The sequence below is a fragment of the Petaurus breviceps genome, unplaced genomic scaffold (genome assembly GCF_028583685.1).
Source record: "Petaurus breviceps papuanus isolate PSGF00001 unplaced genomic scaffold, PetGlider_PUasm1.0 456, whole genome shotgun sequence".
Taxonomy (NCBI): domain Eukaryota; kingdom Metazoa; phylum Chordata; class Mammalia; order Diprotodontia; family Petauridae; genus Petaurus; species Petaurus breviceps.
The window spans coordinates 44730-69252 of record NW_027186343.1 but is presented as its reverse complement, the minus strand read 5'-3'; the positions used below and the strand labels follow the sequence as shown (position 1 = coordinate 69252).

Below are 24523 nucleotides of genomic sequence, written 5' to 3'. Positions count from 1 at the left end.
CACTGAGGAGATGCCAAGATCACCCACTGCATCCCAGATCATTGCCAGTCATCTTGACTTTTGTCCTGCCACTGGACTTCAATGACTGTGGAAGAGTGACTGAGGACTTTTTCCAACTCTGCCTCACTTAAATGCAATTCACACATAAGTCAAAACATCACCCATCATCCACTATTTTTCCCTAATATCACGATGTCATTCATCCTCTTTGAAAATGATAGATGAACAACTACCTATGTGATCTTGGGCCAGCCCTTAAACCAAATTGGGCCTCAATTTTTACATCTATAAAAAGAGGGAGATGGGGTGGCCAGGTGTCGCAGTGAGTAAGAGTGCTGGCCCCAGAGTCGGGAGGACCTGGGATCGGTTCCGGCCTCAGATACTTAGCACCCACACAAAATAACTGGCCATGTAACCTTGAGCAAGTTATTTAACCCCAATTGCTTTTTAAAATAAATAAATAAAAAGAGGGAGTTAAATTAGATGAATGCTAATGTCCCTTCTGACCCTAAGTCTATAAACCTAAGGTTTATAGGTTTGTTTGCACTCTCAGTGCATAAGGGAGGTGGCACCAACAAACAAAGATGGACACTTAAGAGGGAGACTGGATGAACCAAAGACAAATCTTGTCTACTACTTTTGCCCAGTAACCTGTCTGTGACCAGTTTAGATAAGAATGCAGCTTGCTCCAATGAATGAATGAATGAGTGAATGAATGAAACACAGGTCCCTCTTACTCAATTCTGAACAATTTCCTCTCCATAGAATGGGTTTCTGAGTGCACTGCCTCTTCTTACTTCATGGGCCAGTATGACAGTAGGAGGTCACATTGCTGATTTCCTCCTGTCCAAGAAGATTCTCACACTCATCAGAATTCGGAAACTCTTCACATTCTTGGGTAAGGATAGTGTCATATATTCCATTATTTCAAGAGATTTCTTGACATTTTTTTCAAGAATGTGTTGAGTAAACAATCATTTATTAAGCCCTCATTGTGCATAGGCACCATGTACTCAAGATAAAAAACAGGCAAAAACACAAAAAAAACCAGTCTGCCCTCAAAACTTACATTCTAATGGGGAAGACAACACATGTGTGTCTTTTTGTGTGCTTTTATTCTCCAGGAATGTTTTTCCCATCTTTATTCACCGTAGCTATCCCATATGTTGGCCCCACTACTGCTATAACCTTTCTGATACTGGCTTTTACAATGAGCACCCTGTGTTACTCTGGATTCATCATTAATGCCCTAGACATTGCTCCCAGGTAAGATACTCTGCCTTCTCTCTTCTTCCTCAGGCAGCGTGGAATAGTGGAAAGATTCTGGATGCAAACTCCAACCCCCAAACCCACTGTGTGATCTTGGGGGAAGGGAAAATCAACAAGATGTGGCAGCTTGGGGTGTAGGAGAGTGAGGAGTGAATTATTTGTCCAGACCTGGAAACATGATGATATGCTCACAAAAATAGGGAGAGACAAAGTTAGACAGTGCTAAAAATACAGGTAACTGAAGCCATGGGAGCTGGTCTGCTAAAACAGGGAACAGAGAGGTAAAAGGAAAAGAGACTGAGAGGGAATGGTCATAAAAGAGGAGACAATAACCAGAAATAGGAAGTGGTCAACAGTGTCCAAAACTACAGAGAAATCAAGTTAAGGTTAAGGACTATGTTAAGGACTCAGAAAAATCTCCTATGAGTACCTGCAAAGGCCATAGCCTAAAAGGGCCAGGGTCTCCCATTGCATGTGATGTAGTAAGAAGGCTAAAAGATGGGGAGAAAGGGGAAAGCAAATGCATTCATTGCATGGCAATACAGACAGTCAAAGGTTTGGCCCCAAAGATGCAAAGAAACTCAACCAGCGCAAGGGAAAGGGAGATGTCTACAGTGGCAAAGATCTCAGTTGGAATACATGTTTGGAGGGGGAGATCTAAATAAAGAAGTTTTATACCTTAAAAATGGGCTTGTTTGAGAACGGGTCATCATCCCACATGTGGTGGGAAATTCTCCAGGTCATTTATCAATGCCAGACTTGAGTGGAGTGAATTTCTAAACCAGAAGTAGAGCAAGGGTTTGAGTTGGTAATCAGAGACCCCAGGAAGAGATGTGGTTCTGAAGTTGACCTTGGAGTCTCATCCAGTACAGGAATTGTGATTAACTGTTTGACACAATATCAGAGTAAGTCAGGACAGCATAAAGTAGAAGCTCTTGTCATTGATTCTTTACATTTATCCCTTTGAACTTTTATAGTATTAGATTTGACCCAATAGAACCAGCTTTGAAGATTACCTTTCTTTGAATGTCTTAACTCTTGCATCCAGACTCCCAGGGTTTTGGTTTTTTTTTTTTGGGGGGGGGGGTTAAATTAGGATTTTTACTCTGTATAGAATAAATAGAGAGAGAGAGAGAGAGAGAGAGAGAGAGAGAAAATCAGTGCTCTCTTTGACCTAAAAATCTTTCTTCCCACAGATATACTAGCTTTCTCATGGCAGTGGCAATGGATTTTATGTGTATTTCTGGACTCATTTCTCCCATTATTACCGGATACTTCATCAGCCAGGTAAAGCATCCATGTTTAAAAAGGATTTGAACTCTGTATAGAATAAATGAACCCAAAAGACCATAGAACACAGAGTAGAAAGGGACCTTAGAGATTAGTATTCTCTATTTTATTAACACAGGAAGAAATTGAGGCCCAGTGTGTTTAAGTAACCTATACAAATGGTAAGCAATAGAGTCCAAGCTCCAGAACCTTCCCACCCACCATGCTTTGATCTTGGAATGAGGAAGAAAGGACACAGCTTAGAGAGAAACCCTCAGGGAGAGTCCCAGTAAAGGGTAAGGGAAGAAAATGTCATTCCTTAAACCTGGGCTCCAGACTGGATTTCAATGAAGAGGGGCCACATACTCATAGGTCTCTTTACTGGGTCCCTAGGAAGGGACCCTCTGTTGTCAGAGCTTGTATCTCCCTGTGATGATTTCTATAAAGAGTTTTCACTAGGTGGCAACATGCTCAGTTCTGCGCTGCCTTCTCCTCTAACTCTTATGTCATATTAAAGGCAGAAGGCTCAAAAATCCTACAGTCTGGCTCCACTCTACTAGGCAGTTGGAAGGAAGGAAACCAGGTGATAGGAGGCCAAATGGAGAGGAAGGGATTCAGGCAAATGGAGAAAGAATAGGAGAGACCACACCTAAGAAAGCAAGAGAACCAGGAGTCACCACCTTCTCCCCCCCCCCCCCGCCCCCTGCCCCCTGCCACATGCACAGTAATATGACAACCTGCAGTCTATTTCTAGGAATCCCAAAAGTTGACATTAAAAGTCTTCAATAAGAACAATTCATCTTCGTACAGTGACATATATATGTGTGTATGAACTCTAATGTCCTTGGTGTAGGGAGCTCTCTGTGAGGATGCTCCCTACTCTGCAACTGGGGTCTCAGAGCTGCCTGAGTCACTGAGGATGTAAATGATTTGGCCAGGGTTCCAGACCCTAGTGTGAGGTAGAAGTGAGACTTGAACCCAGGTCAGTGTCGCACCACTGCTTCTCCAATGGAGGCTTAAAGTTTGCAAATCACTCTCCTCACAACCATTCTATTAAGCAAGTTGTGCCAAGTTATCTCAGTATCTTTACAGGTAGGGAAATGGAGGCTCTGACCAGTATTGAGACCACACTTCCTGAACCCAGTCCAAGGCTCTGTCCACTGATCTTCAGTAATTCTCAAACACTTTGCTTCATCATGTTTTGAAGCTTCATTTAACTGCCACTAACTCGATGAATGTACATTAATCTAAACCAGAAATGATAATCCCATAGAAGGCTCTCTTTGACCTGAAGAATTTCATGTGTTTTCTGACTTAAGAGAAGACTGAGGAAGGTAGGGCATCTTTTTGGACCAATATTAAATCTTAAACTGACCGTTTTTGCACCCACAGAATGAAACAGGCTGGAAGAACGTTTTCTTTGTATCATCTGCTATTAATCTATTAGGAATGATTTTTTACCTCACCTTTGGCAAGACAGACATCCAGGACTGGGCCAAAGAGCTTACCATCACCCGCTTCTGAGCACCCACAGATAATGAACTGAAAATTAGTTCTGCCAAAAACATCCTTAAAGATTTTTAGTATCATCCTGTTGAGCATGACTCCACTCTTCCCTCCCCCAACTGATCTGTGAGCAAAAATTTCAGCCTAGGATAAAATCCCTGTTGAGTGTTTCCCCATTCTCCCAAGTCCCCTGACCCCCACTGGATATTTCTCCATCCTCCCCCATCCCCTGGCCCCCACTGGATATTTCTCCATTCTCTCCTGTCCCCTGCCCCCCACCAGATATTTCTCTATTCTCCTCCATCCCCTGCCCCTCACTGGATATTTCTCCATTCTTCCCCATTCCCTGCCCTCCACTGGATATTCCCCATCCCTTACACCCTGCCCCCCACCAGATCTTCCCTATCTTTATCCATTCTAGGTTCCCTGTCCCTCAGCATAGGGTAAACTCCGTGCATGTGGGAAATTCAAATATACACTCTCAAATCACTGATTGTAGTCTCGGTTTACGTAACCTGACTATTGGAGTCACTTTAAAAACCAGCACATTGTCTATGCCAACTCATTGTCTGATCTGGGTATGTGATCCCAGCAATCCTGCAGTAATAAAGTCCACTTCCAAATTTTACTGTCAGGGATCTTTTGTCTCACTCCTTTCGGCTCAACATAAATTGGAGGCCCCAGTGAGATCTGCGGTGTTCTGTGGCACCACAAAGATCCCGAATAAGAAGATCTCTCAGCCTTGGGAGGTAGGCATCTGCTCGCCCTGATCCCTAGGGGGGATAGCCCCTAAGGATGTTCCAGGGCCCCAGGTCTCAAGGAGGGAAAGATTGCACCTGCCTCCCGACTTTGACTTGCTCCTCATTTGGCCTTTCATGGATCCAGGACCTCCAGTTTGGGGGTGAGTAAAATTTTGTCCTGTTTTCTGGTGGAGGGAAGGCTAGACAGAGTTGGAGTGCAACGGGTATCTCTTCCCCTGGCAAAGTTCAAGACATCATCCCTCTTGCCTGTAAGTGGTCCCAGCTGGTATGGTTAATGTCTATTTGTCTGTCTTTTTATATATCCTATTCATTCTGTGTTTGCAAAGTTTTGTCTTAAGCTCATTTGCTTAAAGCCTTCCCATTTTTATTCTGCAAAGCAGGTATTTGACTGGCTCTCAGACGAGCACCTTCAAGGAAGCTTTTCTGATTTCCACTGGGAAGGTATATTTGTTTATAAAACTATACTGTTTGTCTGTCTTTTCATCCTAGAACATGGGAGGTTCAGCCAGTACATCAAAAACTCCCCCGGGGTTGCATATTAAGCCATTTTAGAGTAGCCTATCAGGACGGGGCAGATTATGGGGTCCCCTTGAAGAAGAGGAAACTCATTTCTTATGGTATGAATGGGTGGCATATGTTAGGGGTGGGCTGGCCCCCTCAGGGAAGTTTCAACAAGCAAATTATCTCATCAGTGTGGCGGGTGGTCACAGGGAATCCAGGACAGCCAGATCACTTCCCTTATATTGATGTTTGGCTCGACCTCATCACCCATCCCCCTCTCTGGCTTAGGAACTGTTCTTTCCAAAGGGGTATCCGAATCCTTGTGGCCCACTCCTAAAACAAAGCCTCCCACAAAAGTTCTACAGGATCACGGTAAGGAGCTTAATGTCCCACCACCTGACAACCCTGAATCCCCTCCCTCCGCCTCTTCTCCTAGCTCCTCAGGGCTTCCAACCCCCAGAGTCCCCTTTCACCACCCCCACACACACCTAGACTGGGGCAAACTATCAGCCCCCGAAGAACCCTCTTCTGCTCCAGCCATCCTTCCCCCTCAGGGAATCCATGAACCCAGAGGGAGTCCCCTTTCCTAGTTCACGTTCCCTTCTCCACTTCAGATATTTACAATTGGAAAACTCAAAATCCCCCTTTTTCAGAAAAACCTCAGGCTCTTATTAACCTCCTTGAGTCTGTCTTCCAAAAGCATCATCCCACGTGGGAGGACCACTCTATTCACCACTGAAGAAGGAGACAGAATTAAACAAGCAGCCAGAAAAGCTGCTGGGCTCTGAGGGTGGGTCATTGGAGGAATGGTGAGAAGAGGTCGAGAGAGTGTTTCCCTCTTCCCAGCCTGTCACTTGTAGGGGCCAAGGGGCATTAGACACCTACCACCAATACCTCCTCCAGGGCCTAAAAGAGGCAGCTCAAAAACAAACTAACCTGACTAAGGTTTCTGAGTCAAACAAGGACCCCAGGAATCCCCTGCAGCTTTCCTGGAGCTCCTGTATGAGGCTTACAGAACTTATACTCCTATTAACCCTGAGCCTCCCGAAAATGCCCCAGCCCTAAATATTGCTTTCATTTCCCAGTCCGCCCCTGACATTAAAAGGAAACTCCAGAAACAGGAGGGTTTTGAGGGCATGGGTATGTCCCAGCTGGTAGAAATTGCCCAAAAGATTTATGACAACAGGGACAGTCCCTCTGATACAGCAGACACGAAGTTAGCCTGGGTCCTTGTGGCTGCACCAAAGACTCCCAAACAGGTACCTGAGTAGGTGCCACACCACGTGGTACCCACACCCCCTCTTGTGAGGGACCAATGGGCCTACTGTAAAGAGTTAGGCCATTGGGAGAATGACTGCTCTGGCAAAAAGCCTGGGGAGCAACCTCGTATTACTCCAAAGGTTCTAGCACTCACTGATTGACGGGGTCTAGGGATTTTTTCACTAGACCTTCATGAACCCCAGGTTCGTCTAAAAATTGGGGGGTACCCTGTCAATTTCCTGGTGGACACTGGTACTTCATACAGCGTTCTGACTCAACCCGTTGACCCCCTCACTTCCAAGACCTTCCCTGTCCAGGGGTCCACTGGGGAGACCTTATTCTGCCCATGGACGTCAGACAGGGTAGTGGATTTGGGAAAAGGCACGGTAACCCACTCCTTCCCGGTTATGCCTGACTGCCCTTACCCTCTCCTAGGCCAGGACCTGTTACAAAAGCTTCAAGGTACTATTTCCTTCGGTCCAGGCCCCTCTGTCTTCCAAGCAATTTCTCCGCAAACCCCCCCCCCCCCTTCTATCTTGGTCACCATGCCCCTAGCTTCCGAGTTTCTACTCCACGAAACTGTCCCTCCTTCTAAGGCATCCCCTTTGTTAACAAGCCTCTGTGAATCACATCCTGGGGTGTGGGCAGAGACCAACCCCCCTGGCCTAGCCTCTCATCATCCTCCTATGGTCCTGCAGCTCCTTGCTACCACCTCCCTTGTCTCCATCCACCAATATCCCATGTCCTCTGAGGCCCATCAAGGCATCACGGTTCACATTTCCTGGCTGTGGGAGGCAGGAATTCTAGTACCCTGCCAATCCTCCTGGAACTCTCCCGTTTTACCGGTCCGAAAACCTGGCCCCTCTGACTTTAGGCCCATTCAGGATCTGCGGGAGGTAAACAAGTGGGTAGAGACTATTCACCCAACTGTTCCAAACCCCTATACGCTCCTTAGCTTTCTTCTCCCTTCACATTGTGTCTACATTGTCCTGGATCTCAGAGATGCTTTCTTCACTATTCCCCTGGCCCCCACTAGTCAACCCCTTTTTGCTTTCACCTGGATAGACCCTGAGGGTGGGTATTCTGGCCAGTTAACTTGGACACATCTGACCCAGGGTTTCAAGAACTCCCCTACCTTCTTTGATGAGGCCCTCCATAAAGACCTTATCCCACCCCTCTTGCTCTCTAATTCAGTATGTTGATGACCTCCTCCTTTCAGCACCTACTAAAAGGGCTTGTTTATCTGCCACCTCCAACCTTCTTTCTCTGTCACAGTCTTTGGGTTACCGAGTTTCTTCTAAGAAAGCTCAAATCTGTTTATCTCAGGGCACCTTTCTTGGTTACATTCTCTCAGGGGCACTCGATCCTTTCCCCCTCCCGAATCCAAACCATTCTAGACTTACCAACCCAAAAGTCTAAAAAACAGGTTCCAGAATTTTTGGGTACAGTAGGTTACTGCTGGCTCTGGATTCTGGGTTTTGCAGAAATTGCGAAACCTCTTTATTTTGCCACTGCCGGGGATGGGCCCCTTTCTTGGTCCAGCCCAGAGCAAAAGGCTTTTGATACCCTTAAGGCCACCTTGGCCTCAGCACCTGCCTTAGCCCTACCTGATATTACCAAGCCTTTCTGTCTTTTATTGCTGAATCTAACACCCTGTAGCCTATCTTTCTAAAAGTCTAGATTCAGTGGCTGCAGATTGGCCACCTTGACTCCAGGCCATCACTGCAACGGCCCTCCTTGTTAAGGAAGCTGATAAGCTTTCCTTGGGTCAGCCCCTTTCCATCTCTGCCCCTCATTCTGTGGAGACTCTCCTCCATAGCGATCCTACCCACTGGCTCTCTAACTCCTGACTAACCCAATACCAGGCTCTCCTCCTAGATCAGCCTCGTCTGACTTTTTCAAAAACCTCTGTTTTAACCCTGCCACTTTGCTCCCTGACCCTGATCCCAGTCCACCCTCCCTCGCTGTCCACAATTGCCTTCAGGTCATTGATCAGGTCCAGGCTGTGAGACCCATCTCACAGACACACGCCTGCAGAACCCTGACCTAATCCTCTTCACTGATGGCAGCAGTTTTGTGAACGCAGGGATATGCAGGGCTGGTGCAGCAGTAGTGTCCTCCCCATCTGTCTCGGTCCTATGGTCATCCCCCTTCATTCCTGGGTCCTCTGCCCAACACCGAGCTCATTGCTCTGACCCAGGCCCTCCCCTTCTTGGAGGGAAAGTCAGCTAACATTTACACTGATAGCTGGTATGCCTTTGCCACAGCTCACATCCATGCTGCTATCTACTGTGAATTCGGTCTCCTGACTGTGGCCCAAACCAGGCCAAAATCCTATCTCTTCTTTTTTTTTTTTACCTTTTGGAGGGCAATTGGGGTTAAGTAACTTGCTCAAGGTTACACGGCCAGGTGTTTCTGGGTGGGTGCTAAGTGTCTGAGCTCAGATTCGATCCCCAGGTCATCCCGACACTGGGGTCGGTGCTTTTTTTCGCTGTGCTACCTGGCTACCCCTTTCCCTCCTATTCTAAATCAGATGATGCCTTTGCCCATAAATCAAAAGAGAAAAAGGAGGAGTCAGGTTGGTGGTTCCTTCCAGGAGACCGCCTCCTAGTCCCTGAGGCTCCAGGGAGGGAATGGATAAGGCTTTTACACCAGACTACTCACCTGGGGGAAAGAAAACTCGGTCTCCTCTTTAGAGAAAGGTACTATATTCCCCATCTAAATGAGCACCTGTCTAGCATTGTGAATAACTGCAAGACGTGTGCACAGGTAAGTGTGAAAAAAAAAATCAGACCAGTGGGGGTCAGAGTAAAAGGGTTACAGTCAGGGGAGCATTGGGAGGTCTATTCACTGAGATAAAACCACCTGTGCAGGGCTACAGGCATCTCCTAGTACTGGTGAATACATTCTCTGGGTCGGTAGAAGCATTCCCTGTGAAAAATGAAACAGCCCTAATAGTAGTAAAAAAAAAAAAAGCTCCTTAACGACTCGGTTTGGCCTTCCCATGAGAACTGGGTCAGATAACGGACCAGCATTTGTAAAGTACACTGTGTATACTGGCCTCAGAGCTCTGGGCAGATGGAGAGGGCAAACAGGACTCTGAAGGAGTTTCTCACCAAGCTTGTCCTGGACACCCAGGAATCCTGGGTCACCTTTCTGCCACAGGCCCTGCTCAGAAGCAGGTGCACTCCCAATAAATTAGGACTGACCCCATTTGATATTGTGTTTGGAAGACCACCCCCCATTCTTCCTCTAATCCCGGAGGACCTAAACGCTGAAATCACTAATTCTTCGCTCATCAAGTTCCTCCAGGGTCTGCAGGTGACTCAGAAAAAACTCCTCCCCTCAGTCCGCAGCCCTCCTGGTCTCAAGCTCAGCCTCAACACACCCAGTTTAACCTGGAGCTTCTGTGCTGGTAAAGAAATTCACTACTACGAGTCTGGAGCCGAGGTGGAAGGGGCCACACGTCGTGATCCTCACTACACCCACTGCTATCAAAGTGGACTCTATCCTCACCTGGCTCCATTATACCAGAGTGAAGCCTGCTGTCACCTCAGAATGGAAAGCAGAAGTCCACAAGGTCCCCCTAAAGCTAAGACTTATCTGATCCCCTTCCTGATCCTCCTTTTACCTCCTTGCACGGTCCCCCACAATCCCCATGCCCCTAGACCAAGCTATACCTGGGTGGTAACCACAGGAAATGGACAATCCTGGACTTTCCAGAACCTGGAACACATACGACCCCCCCTCAACTCCCTTTTCCCCCAAACTGGACTATTTGGGGCCCCACCAGCAGATGCAGGCTACCTGCTCTGTTCAGACACAAGATACCTGTGCGCCTGCACTTGTGTCACAGCTTACCACCTCCCCTCTTCTAGCCCCGGTGCCTCCCTGTGCTACAGGGCTGCAACCAGGATGGCAGCCTTGATTAAGGGGGAGGCCAATTATCAGGCCTTAAGTACACAGGTAAATATTGACCTCTCCCACATACAGCAGTCCATCTCAGCCCTGGAAAGACAGGTGGACTCTCTGGCAGAGGTGGTTCTCCAGAACCACAGAGGCCTTGGCCTTTTTCTTAAACAGGGTGGCCTGTGTGCAGCCCTTGGTGAGGCTTGTTGCTTCTATGCAAACAATCCTGGAGTGGAGCGGGAGAGTTTGAAGTTGGTACTCCAGAATATTGCTAATAGACAGAGGGAGCTGTAAAATTCTGAGAATTGGTATCAGTCCCTGTTCTGGACATCTCTCCTGGCTCACTATGGTGGTATCAGCCTTGACTGGTCCTCTCCTCCTCCTGACCATAGCCCAGACTATAGGACCCTGTCTCATTAATCGCTTTCTACAATTTGTCAAGTCTCATGTCAACTCCGATAAAATTATCAGGGACCTCTGCTACCATCCTTTAGGAACAGAATTGGGTAACCTGGATGATGCAGCCCCAGCTGTGTCAAAGGTTTGACATACCTACAAAGAAAAGTAGGGAATGTTGAGCTTGCCTTCACTCTTCCCTCCTCCAACTGATCCATGAACAGGAATTTCAGCCCCTGTTAAGTGTTTACCCATTCTCCCCCATCCCCTGTCCCCCACCAGATATTTCCACATTCTCCCCTGTCCCCTGCCCCCCCACTGGATATTTCTCCATTCTCCCCTGTCCCCTGCCCCTCACTGGATATTTCTCCTTTCTTCCCCATCCCCTGCCCCTCACCAGATATTCCCCATCACTTACCCCCTTATCCCACCAGATCTTCCCCATCTTTGCTCATTCTAGGCTCCCTGTTCCTCAGCCTGGGGTAAACTTCTCATGTGCAGGAAATTCAAATATACACTGTCAAATCACTTACTGTAGTCTCAGCTTACATAACCTGACTATTGGAGTCACTTTAAAAACTGGCACATTGTCCATGCCAACTCACGGCTGATCTGGGTCTGTGACCCCGGCAGTCCCGCAGTAATATAGTCCACTTCCAAATTTTACTCTCCGGGGTCTTCTGTCTCGCTCCTTTCAGCTCAATAATCCTTGACTTCTCAACTTTCAGCCAATGTATGCCAATGTCAAGCTTGTCTTTTTAATATCCACCACGTCTCTTGTGTGTGTCTCCTCTTCACCACTCCCTTAGCCACCACCCCACTTCAGGCAGTCATCACCTCTTGCTTAGTCTATTGTAATGACCTTTTGGGTCTCCCTGACTCATCTCTTTCCCACTCTGATGCTTCCTCCACACAGCTGACCAAATTATTTTCCTAAAGCACAGGCATGCACTCCCCTCTGATCAATAAAATCCACTCAATTGCCTCTAGAATCAAATATAAGCTACTGTATTTGAAATGTAAAGCGATTCACAGACTAGCCCCTTCTTGCCTTTGTGGTCTTCTTAAATTTTATTCCCCTCTTCACATTCTGCATTCTGGAACCTACTACCCTACCTTCTCATTATTCTACACATATAACATTCTCCATCTCCTGTTTCCATAACTGTGCATTCACTGTCTTCCATAACTGGAATGCATTCCCCCTCTACCTCTGCCTCTTGGAATCTTAGATTTTCTTCAAGATTCAGCTCAAGTGAGAGGTAGGCCAGGAAGTGATTGTGCAGGTGGTGCAGAGGCAGGACAGGAGTAGGTCTGATCAACGAGGGGGGCAAGTTGTCCCACCAACCACAAGGGCCACTATCAAGCCTATCACCAAAGGGCTGGGACTGGAAAGAGCAAGGTACGAACCAAATGCAGGCCACCTGTCCAGGACAGCACATACTCCTGGGACTACCACTCCATAGCCCAGAAATTTTTTAAAAAGCCCCTATCAGGACCTCCAAGAACCAGGATGGCAGAGAGAACACAGCCTGCTCGAACGTGGCTGCCCCCCCCAACCCCCCTCGAAAACGGAAAACATAGTAACTATTGCCCCAGGGCAAAACCCTCAACAGTAAAGGCTTGAGAACCCCAGAGGAAGGGCATGGCAAGGGCCCTGCCTCAAAATGGGTAGAAAGCAGAATACAAAGACTCTGCAGTCCTACTATCCTCAGAGGGAAGAACCAAACTCAGAGGGAGACAATGTGGACTCCACACCCACAGCTGAAACATCAACAGGGAACGGATCCCAAGTTCAGAAAGCTCTCCAAAATGAGCTCAAAAGGAACTTTGAAAACCAAATGAGAGAGATAGAAGACAAAATGAATAATTCTTTTAAAATCAAAATTGCAGAATTAGAAAAACATTATAATGAAGAAAACAGCTCCTTAAAAAGAAAAGTGCATGATATGGAAAAGGAGCTCCAAAAATTAGCCATGGAAAATGATTTGCTAAAAACTAGAATCAACCAAATGGAAACAAATAACTCTATGAGGAACCAAGAATTAGTCAAACAAAACAACAAGAATGAAAAATTAGAAAAAGAGATAAAATATCTCAATGGAAAAATAACTGACCTGGAAAACAGATCCAGGAGAGATAATCTGAGAATCATAGGCCTACCAGAAAATCATGATGAAAAAATAAGCCTGGACAACATTCTCCAAGAGTTCATTAAGGAAAATTGCCCTGAGATATTAGAACCTGAGGGTAAAATAGAAATTGACAGGGTCTCCTAAAAGAGATCCCAAACTGAAAAGTCCTCAAAATGCTGTGGCCAAACTCCAAAACTATCAGATAAAAGAGAAAATACTTCAAATGGCCAGAAAGAAACAATCCAAATATCGAGGGTCCACACTGAGGATCGCACAGGATTTGGCAGCCTCTACACTGAAAGATTGGAGGCAGTGGAATACAATTTTCCGGAAGGCAAAAGAGCTCGGGTTACAACCAAGGATCACATACCCAGCGAGACTGAGCATATTCTTCCAGGCAAAGAGATAGTCTTTCACTGATATAACAGATTTCCAGACCTTCCTGATGAAAAAGCCAGAGCTCAATGGAAAATTCAACCTCCAATTACAAGATTCAAGAGTGACATAGAAAGGTAAACAAGGAAAACACACACACACACTGTTATTTAATAAGAGCAAACTGTTTATAGACAAGTAGAGGGTATGAGTATAAATTACACAAAATGATGATTTTAAAAAGTCTTATTAAGGGCTACAAAGGGACTGCAATGGAAGAAGAGAAATTAATGAAGTGGAAAAGGGCAAATTATGCCACACAAAGAGGCCAAAAAAAAAAAATATAGCAGAGGAAAAGAAGGGGGGGGGGATGAGTATTATATGAACTTTTCCCTCATTGGATCTAGTGCAAGGAGGGAATAACAACCAGTTAAGCATAGGACTCTGTGGAGAAGAGATGTAAAACATATCATATTAGAGGGAAAGAGGGGAGGGAGAGGAGCTTCGCATGAGATTTGTTCCTGTCACTCTTGGTGAGAAGAAATAACATACTTCATTAAGTATAAAAATATCCTACAGGTAGTAGGAGGGGGAAAGGGCTACAAAAGCAGAGGGGGGTGGAGGAAGGGTGGTTAGTAGGGAGGGAAGAAGTAAGAGGAAAGGGGAGGAAAAGGGAGGAGGGCTGATAAGGGAATACTGAGGGAGGTGGTGGTCAAAAGGAAAACTATTAAGGACGGGAAAGGACAAGGGGAGAAAAAATATAAGCATTAACAGGGGAGGGAATAGGATGGAGGGAAAGAAACAGATAATAATCATAACTGTGAAAGTGAATGGAATGAACTTTCCCATAAAACGGAGGCAAATAGCAGAATGGATTAAAAATCATAATCCTACAATATGCTGTTTACAAGAAACACATCTGAAACAGAGAGATACACACAGGATAAAGGTAAAAGGCTGGAATAAAATATATCATGCTTCATCTAAAGTAAAAAAAAAAAAGCAGGGGTAGAAATCCTTATCTCAGATAAAGCAAAAGCAAAAATTGATCTCATTAAAAGAGATAAGGTAGGAAACTATATCCTGCCAAAAGGCACCATCAAGAATGAAGCAATATCATTACTTAACATATATGCACCAAGTGGTATAGCATCCAAATTCCTAGAGGAGAAGGTAAAGGAATTAGAGGAAGAAATAGATAGCAAAACTTTACTAGTGGGAGACCTTAATCTCCCCCTCTCTGAACTTGATAAATACAACCTCAAAATAAACAAGAAGAAGTTAAGGAGGTTAATAGAATTTTAGAGAGGATAGGTATCATAGATCTCTGGAGAAAACTGAATGGGGATAAAAAAGGAATATACCTTCTTCTCAGTAGTACATGGCATATACACAAAATTTGACTATGTACTAGGACATAAAAACCTCACAATTCAGTGCAGAAGGCAGAAATAATAAATGTATCCTTCTCAGATCATGATGCAAGAATCATATGCAATAAAGGGCCATGGGAAGACAGACTAAAAACTAACCAGAAACTAAACAATTTAATCCTAAAGAATGAGTCGGTCAAACAAAAAATCACAGGAACAATCAGTAACTTCATTCAAGAGAATGACAATAATGAGACAACATACCAAAATTTGTGGGATGCATTAAAGGCATTTCTTAAAGGAAGTCTTATATCCCTGAGTGCATACATGAATAAATTAGAGAAAAGAGAGGTCAATGAATTGGGCATGCAATTGAAAAAGCTAGGAAAAAAAAACAAATTGAAAATACCCAATTAAATACTAAATTAGAAATACTAAAAACCAAAGGAGAGATTAATAAAATTGAAATTAAGAAAACTATTGAATTAATAAATAAAACTAAGAGCTGGTTTTATGAAAAAACCAATAAAATTGATAGACCCTTAGTCAATATGATTAAAAAAAAGAAAGAAGAAACCCAAATTATGAGTATCAAAAATGAAAAGGGTGAACCTATCACCAATGAAGAGGAAATTAAAACAATAATTAGGAATTATTTTGCCCAGTTGTATGTACATACATTTGACAATCAGTGAAATGGATGAATACTTACAAAAATGTAGGTTGCCCAAATTAACTGAAGAGGAAGTAAATTACTTAAATAAGCCCATCTCAGAAAAAGAAATCTAACAAGCCATCAGTCAACTCCCTAGGGCAAAATCTCCAGGGACAGACAGATTTACCAGTGAATTCTATCAAACATTTAAAGAACAATTGATTTCAATAGTCTACAAACTATTCAGGAAAATTAGTGAAGAAGAAGTCGTACCAAATTCTTTTTATGACACAAATATGGTACTGATACTTAAATCAGGAAAAGATGAAGCAAAGAAAGAAAATTATAGACCAATCTCCCTCATGAATAGAGATGCAAAAATTTTCAGTAAAATATTAGCAAAAAGACTACAGCAACTTATCACAAGAATGATACACTTTGATCAGGTAGGATTTATTCCAGGAATGCAAGGATAGTTTAATATTAGGAAAAACATCAATATAATTGATCATATCAACAATGAAACTAGCAAAAATCACATGATTATCTCAACAGATGCAGAAAAGGCTTTTGACAAAATATAACATCCATTCCTATTAAAAACATTACAAAGAATAGGAATAAATGGAGCCTTACTTAAAATAATAGGTAGCATCTATTTAAGCCATCAGCAAGTATTATATGTAATGGGGAGAAGCTAGAAGCATTTCCCATAAGATCAGGGGTGAAACAAGGATGTCCACTATCACCCCTTTTATTCAATCTGGTACTAGAAATGTTGACAGTAGCAATTACAGAAGAAAAATAAATCAAAGGAATCAAATTAGGCAAAGAAGAGACCAAGCTATCACTCTTTGCAGATGATATGATAATATACTTAGAGAATCCTAGAGAATCAAGTAAAAAACTACTTGAGACAATAAATAAATTTGGCAAAGTTGCAGGATAGAAAATAAACCCACATAAATCTACAGCATTCCTGTATATTTCTAATGAAATTCAACAGCAAGAAATAGAAAGAGAAATCCCATTTAAAGTTACTGTAGACATTATAAAATATTTGGGAATATACTTGCCAAAACAAACCCAAGACCTATATGAACACAACTACAAAACACTTTTCATACAAATAAAGTCATATCTAACTAATTGGAAAGATATCAATTGCTTGTGGCTGGGTCAAGCTAATATAATAAAAATGACAATTTTACCTAAATTAAATTACATATTTAGTGCCATAACAATCAGTTAAAAAACTACCTTATAGAGCTAGAAAAAATAGTAACAAAATTCATTTGGAAGAACAAAAGGTTCAGAATATCAAGGGAATTAATGAAAAGAAATGTTAGGGAAGGTGGATTAGCCATACCAGATTTTAATCTGTACTATAAAGCAGCAGTCCTCAGAACAACTTGGTACTGGCTGAGGAATAGAGTAGTGGATCAATGGAATAGATTGGGTACACAAGAGTCAGCAGTCAATGACTATAGTTATCTACTGTTTGATAAACCCAAAGACCCCAGTTTTTGGGATAAGAACTTACTATTTGACAAAATTTCTCGGAAAACTGGAATATAGTATGGCAGAAACAGGGCACAAACCATTATCTAACACCATATACCAAAATCAAGTCTAAATGGGTGCATGATCTAGTTATAAAGGCTGACACTCTAAGCAATCTGGGAAAGCAAGGAATAGTTTACCTATCAGATTTGTGGAGAGGGGAAGACTTTATGACCAAACAAGAATTAGAGGGCATTGTAAAATGCAATATGGATAATTTTGATTACATTAAATTGAAAAGCTTCTGTACAAACAAAGCCAGTATTAAGAGGGAAGTGGAAAATTGGGAAAGAATTTTTAAAACCTATGTCACCGATAAAGGACTCATTCCTAAAATATACAGAGAATTGAGTCAAATCTATAAGAATACAAGTCATTCCCCAATTGATAAATGGTCAAAGGATATGAACAGGCAGTTTACAAAGGAAGAAATTAAAGATATTTATAAGCATATGAAAGAATGCTCTAAATCACTATTTATTAGCTAAATGCAAATCAAAACAACCCTGAGGTACCACATCTCACCAGTCAGATTGGCTAAGATGACAAAACAGGAAAATGACAAATTCTGGAGAGGATGTGGACAAATTGGAACACTAATGTATTGCTGGTGGAGTTGTGAACTGATCCAACCATTCTGGAAAGCAATCTGGAATTATGCCCAAAGGGCTATAAACAATTTCATACCTTTTGACCCAGCAATACCACTTCTAGGGTTGTATACCAAAAAGATCATAGAAGTGGTAAAAAGACTCATATGTGCAAAAATATTTATAGCAGCTCTTAATTTCCAAAGAATTGGAAATTAAGGGAGTGCCCATCAATTGGGGAATGGCTGAACAAGTTGTGGTATATGCATGTTATGTAACACTATTGTGAAATACGAAACGAGGAGCAGATGGACTTCATATTTACCTGGAGAGGCTTATACGAACTGATGCTGAGTGAGAAGAGTAGAGCCAGGAGGAATTTGTACACAATTACAGACACAATGTATGTGTGATGACCAATTTTGATAGACTGGACTCTTCTCAGCAATCCAGAGTCATAAGTCAACCCCAGAAGACTCATGATGGAGAGAGATGTTTACATCCAAAGAAAGAACTGAGATTGAACCCAGATTGAAGCAAACTACCTGCCCTTTTTCTTAATGTTTGGTTTTGTTTCCTCTTTCCCATTGTTCATTTCATCTGATACAATCCTTCTTTATAACCTGACTAATGCCTAATGTGAAAGTATTTGCAGATTCTATACTTGATTGTATGCAGGGGGAAGCGAGGGAGAGAAAATTTGAAACTCAAGTAATTGTGGAACTGAATCTTGTAAACTAAAAGCAAAAAAAATTAATAAAGACCAAAAAAAATTAAAAAAAAAAAGATTCAGCTCAAGTGCCATAAATCTTTTCCTGGTCTCCTCCCCATATGCTAGGGGATCCCCCAAAAAACATGCCCATAAAGTATTCATTTTATGTTGATGAAATTAAGATCATTTTGTATCATTTAACAATTAATTTTATTCTATAACTGATCCTATTTTATATTACTGCCCCATTTTGTATAATTGCTCCAGTCACATTTCTCTATCTACAAGTTAAGCTCAGAAATGCAGTTTTCTCTCTGAGTCAGTTTAAAGGTATAATTGAAAGGGAATGTTGTTATCACTCTGACCATTACCCCATGGAACATCTGCTTGTTGTGTAGAAGCCCCAACCAACTTAACCTGGTACCATCCCCAAAAATATTGTCATCTTTGCCTACAGTTAGAGAAAAATGGATCTCGCCCAATGGGACATTGAGGCCAGTGGTACTGACACACGGCACATCAAAGATCACAAGAGACAGATGAGTCCCATAAACAATTCAGTTTCCTTGATTGTCAGAGAGGGCCAATATACTTTCCTTAATATAGTAAATTGTAGTCTTCCTCAACTAACCCGACCCCTCTTTTCTTTTGTGTCAATAAAGAAGGTCTCTTCCTTCTCACTAGAATCACTGGCCTTACTGAAGATGCCAGTCTGAACCACTTTTTTTTTTAAACAGTTATACACATCACTGTTAATACATTGATTTAGTTCAAAGTCTGCACCTCAATTTTCAGTCCAGTTATTTCAGTCATGCCAGATTCTTTGTGACCATATTTGGTGCTTTCTTAGCAAAGATACTAGAGTGGACTGCCATTTCCTTCTCCAGTTTATTTAACAGATGAGGAAATTGAAGCAAACAAGGTTAGGTGACTTGGTCAGGGTCACACAGCTACTAAGTGTCTGAAGCCAAATTTGAACTCAGGAAGAAAAGTCTTCCTGACTTCAGGCCCAGTACTTTATCCACTGTACTGCCTAGTTGCCTGTTCCTCAGCTGACTTTTATTGAATTTACTCAAAAGAGTACATATTCTGTATATAATCATGAGTACATGTCATCTCATTCATTAGAATGTAAATTCCTTGAGGGCAGGATGCATTTCATTCCTGTCTTCATATCCCCAGCATTTAGTGTAGCACCTCCCACAGAGTAGACACTTAAGACATGCTTGTTTATTGGTTTTAATTTTTTATTCCCTGGCTTTCTGGCTCCTTAACTACAGGCTTTGTCTTGGATACAGCTCAGATGGACCATTATCCCAATGAGATAAACAAGTATCACAGAACTACAAAATATTCTATTTTAAAGGGACCTTGGTGATCATCTAGTCCAACCCTTACATGAAAAGGAAGACCCAAGTAACCAGGTTGGCAGAGTAGCAGGAAACAATGTAAAGAGGAGCTTCTGCTCACCCACAAACATCTAGAAAGCACATCAGAAATAATACTGATGGGGAAATCCAAGAAAAAACCACAGTAAATCATTTTCTCCAGTCCAGTTCAACCCAGGAGACAAGAAGGTCTGTGGACACTGGAGGTGAAATTAGGACCTTTCTGGACAGTATGCCAGCACCCAGAATAAAATTAAGGACTTAGGCAAGAAGAGGTCCTAGACCAATACAAGATATCCCTAAACCTATACCAACACACCAAGATGCTGGGACAGGTGAAAAGTGGCAGCTTGGTGGCCCACTCCCTAGTTCCCAGTAACAGATGCAGTCTAGACTAAGGAGAAGACCTGCCCCAACCCACCTCACTCCAAGTGAGTCTCAAGTCCTAGTGATATACTGAGAAGGAAGCAAGTTCAGAACCAAGCAAAGGACATGCATCTCATACACTAGGAGCAGAACAGGTTATCAGTTCTAGCCTCCAGCCTAGTCTGAAGAATGCAGAATATTAATCAGGCCATTCCAGACTAAAAGAAAACTTTCAATTCTGTCGTTCTCAACCAGCAGAGCTTCCCAAGTAGTTAACAGTAGCTGCATCCAGCAGCAGTCTCCTATTACTGATACTCAAACTGTAATGGTAATGGAATTTAAAGATCCCCCTGTATTGGCTTGATTTTTGGGTTGAGTGTTGAAACCCAGACCTTGTGAATCCTACTTGTGGAATGGACTTGTTGATGTGAAGAGAGAGGACTGAACTGGGAGGAGCTGGTGCCGTGAATTTAGAGAGAAGTCCCAAGCAGAGAGTGGCAGAAGAACTTTTGGGGAGCAGTATTGTGGAGGCAGAGGGAGAGGAGAATTGCCAGGGGCCAGAGTTGCTGAGAGAGACTGTTGAGGGCCAGTTGGAGCTGCCCAGGACTTTTAAGAGCTGCCACCCAGAGTTGCTGAGAACTGAGGAGGCATGACTGTGGTACTGGTATTTTTTCTGTCTGTTTTGATGTTGTTTTGCCAGATTCATCTGCTGGTGACAGACAGTGCTGTTGTTGCAGAGGTTCTGGAAACTTGCTGTTGGTTCAGAAGCCCTGAAGAAGGAATTTCTTGTTGTATGTTTACAGAAATCCTGGAAGAGGGTCTTGCTGATGTTTTCAGGGGTTCTGAGACTGTTCTGCAGGCAGAGAGTGAATTGATGAGGACACTGGCAAAGTATCTTGTGGCTTTGTTAAGCTTTGTCTCCCCAGGAACAGAGATTGCTGAGAACTTGCTTCAGTCAAGATGAAGAAAAGACCTCTCCTTGGGTATTAAATGCTGTGATGATATCTTAACCTTGTTGTGGCTTAGCGGTAGATGGCCTTTGTGCTCTCCACTGCCCCTTTTGAGAAGGTACTTGGCAGTTAACTGATGATAATCATAATTCGGTTGTGATCCAGGCTGGGAAACTTTTGACTTTTTGTGCTCTGTGACTGACCAAAAGAATGTACTTTGTTTATAATTGGAAACTAATCTCCATTTGAGAAGAGAGACTTTGTGACTAATTAAATGAAAATGAATGTACTAGCCAGGGGTGGTGTACTTTGACTCTAGACTTGAATTGAAAACTTGCTAAATGACTGAGTTACACTGTATTTTGATTTTCTCGGTTCTGTGAATGTTTTACTTTAATTTGTCACTGAATAAATGGAGAATTACTATTCTGATATTCCGAACCTTGGAAATTGCCTTTGCTAGGTGTTACACAAACCTAGGTCAGAAGTTTGCAGAGTTCAGAGCAGAGTGGGGGCAGAGCAATCATACTTTGCCCTGACTCAGACCAATATGGGAACTGTGAAAGCTTGTCTATCCCCAGTCTGAGCTATCTCTGAGGTCCTAGAACAATACAACACAAGAGCCCCAAGAAAGCAGCAAGAGGACCAGTCCAGCCATTCCTTATAGAGCCTAGCCCTAATATCAAGTCTGAAGTCAAGAAGGAGGCCAGAAGAATGAGCAAACAAAAAAGAATTCCGCCATAAAAAAGCTTTTATGGTGACAAAAATGCTTAAGACACAAATACAAAGAATGACACCAAAACATCTACAAGACAAGATTCATTGAAAAATACAGCTTGGGCATAAATTCAGCTAGAACTCCTGAAAGAGATAAAGCAAGAGTTGTTTGTTTGTTTTTTAAGAGCTGAAAGTGTTCTTGCCAACTAAATGAAAATGTTAGAGGAAAAAAATGGGAAAGAAATGAAAGTTATGGAAGAAAGAATTGCAAAGGGAAGTAACAGCTTAACACAGAAGATACAAAACTTTACTCAAACAACAAACTCCCTGAAAATTAGAACTGAACAAATAGAATCCAATGGCTCCACAAGACAACAAGAAACATCAAAACCTGAAAGGGCTGAATAAATGCTGGTTATCATTATTATTGATTATCATTGATTATTCCTGGAAGAGTGGTTTTTCTAATGGATCCAAAGTTTTATTTGCCTTTTGGTGTTCCCTCAAACTGTGTTCACTCATGAAATTTTGCAATCCTCTAGATTTTTTTTTTCAAATCAAATGCTTTATTAACTTCTGGTTTACATCATTCATTTCTGCAAGATTTTGAGTTACAAATTTTCTCCCTGCTTTTCCCTTACCCACCACCCCAAAATAGTGATCCCACTGGATAGCCCCTATTCCAATCTACTTTCTTCCATATCTTCTTCCATACCCCCTTCAACTTTCCAGTAGGGCATGGTGGATCTCTATGCCCCAGGGCCTGTATATCTTATTTCCCAGTTACATGTAAAATAATATTAATAATAGTGTGTGTGTGTATTTAAACATTTGATTTTAAAACTTTGAATTCCAGATTCATTCCCGTCCTCCCTTGTCATCCACCTTTACTGGGAAGATAAGCAATTCAGTATAGGTTGTACATGTGTATCTATGCAAAACATTTCCATAGTGGATATATTGTAAAAGACTGACTATATTTCCCTCCCTCCTTTCCCACCTTCCACTTGTTCTATTCTATACTTTGATCCTGTCCCTTTTCAAAAGTGGGTGCTTCCAACTTCCCTCCCCCCCAGCCTGCCCTCCCGTCCATCATCCCCCCTTTCATCCCCTTAATCCCCTAGATCTTAATCACACCCAATACTCAGTCCTAAATACAACTCTCAAGGCTCTTCCTAAAATGCACCAACTGAGGGAGTGGCCAGGTGGCGCAGTGAGTAAGAGCACCGGCCCCAGAATCAGGAGACCTGGGATCAAATCTGGATTCAGATACTTAGCACCAACCCCAGAAATAACTAGCCATGTAACCTTGAGCAAGTTACTTAACCTCAATTGCTTTAAAAAAATAAAATAAAATGCACCAACTGGACAGTTACTACTGAGCTCTGTTAGAGACAGTAATGAATTAATGCATCTTGTACTTCTTCCAGATTTATGATTAATGAAAATACCTTCCCATTTCAAGCTTTTAAAAAGAGGAAATCAGTTCTCATCAAAATTCCTTAAGTAGTCTGATATATTTTGTAGTCACTTTCTAGTGGTTTTGCTCTAATCTGTCTCTTCTAAATTTTTGAAATGTGAGAAAAAATTGTAGGTAACCCACAGTGGTAAATAGAAACCATTGATAACTTTAGAGATGGTACTGTCAGCTGAGTGGTAGGGTGAGAAATCACATTCAAAACAATTGACAAGAGAGTAGAAAAAGACAAAATAGATACAGATATAGCTAACCTTCCCTAGGAGTCTGGTGAAAAAAGACGTAGAATGACAGCTTGAGATTATGGTAGGATAAAGTGAAGGATAGGGAAGACCAGCACACTTTAAAAGGTGGCAGAGAAGTCAGTGAAATTTTTTTTAATGTTGAATATTAGATAGAGGACAGAAGGAAAAATAGATGGGGCAAAGTCCTGGAGGAAATAGTACAGAATGTATGAATTTCAGGGTGGGGGCTTGTTGGTCTTACTTCCCACTTAGCAGCAAAAGATCTCTAAATACATACCTTTTGTGATGAATAAGGAGTCACTCAAGGGAATAAAAGACAACCTATTTACAAAGTTCACATTTTGGTGTGGTGAAGTTACATTCAACTCTTTGTCACCTCATTTGTAGTTTTCTTGGCAAAGATGCTAGAATGGTTTCCATTTTCTTCTCCATCTCATTTTATAGATGAGGAAACTAAGTCAAACAGGGTTAAGTGACTTTCCCAGGGTCACACAGTGTCTGATGCTGAATTGGAACTCAAGTCATTCTGACTCCAGTTCTCGTGCCCTATCCACTGTGCCACCTAATTACCCAGAAATATAGTAGATAATTGTAATAATTTTACATAAATTTGCTATAGCAAAGATTTCTTTAAGATGGCCTCATCTGTGAAAAGCAAAGTCCTAAGATATTACTAGTCCCGTTGGAGAGGTTAGGGTTAGGGGTGCTCGGGACCCCAAAATGCCAACACACCAGGTCCTGCCGAATGAATTCAACTCAAGTCTTCTCTCAGCCAAAGAAAAGCAAAATTTATTAAAAGTTTGCTGTGCTGGACACAGTAAGTCTGCTAGAAAATTCTATGGCACTCTCACATCACATGGAGACAAGATGGGGTCTTATATACAGAAAGTTGTGGGAGGAATCTAGGCATGGTGTAGGGGAGGAGTTTGGGGAGAGTCTTCGGGAGGAGTCAGATGAGGTCTGACTCTAGTAATGAGTTTGGGGAGTGTCTTCAGGAGGAGTTAATGAGATCAGGTAACAATTGATTTGGGTATAGATATTTTGATAGGCTCTAGGGTGGGAAGTAGATGGACAGTGGAGGGCCAAGCTAGTACAAAGGTTTGGGC

At 42.6% G+C, this 24523-nt stretch overlaps 1 protein-coding gene across 2 annotated transcripts in view; it reads left to right on the top strand.

Moving 5' to 3' along the window:
- Positions 1–4678, top strand: part of LOC138171689 (sodium-dependent phosphate transport protein 3-like) — a 42864-nt gene extending 38186 nt beyond the window's left edge. For both annotated transcript variants that reach the window (XM_069101321.1, XM_069101320.1), the window contains 4 exons: positions 766–898; positions 1125–1266; positions 2466–2556; positions 3931–4678. In XM_069101321.1, the coding sequence (XP_068957422.1) occupies positions 766–898; positions 1125–1266; positions 2466–2556; positions 3931–4062 (498 nt within the window). In that variant the 3' untranslated portion in view covers positions 4063–4678. The remainder of the gene's footprint in view (positions 1–765; positions 899–1124; positions 1267–2465; positions 2557–3930) is intronic.
- Positions 4679–24523: the final 19845 nt, after the last annotated feature.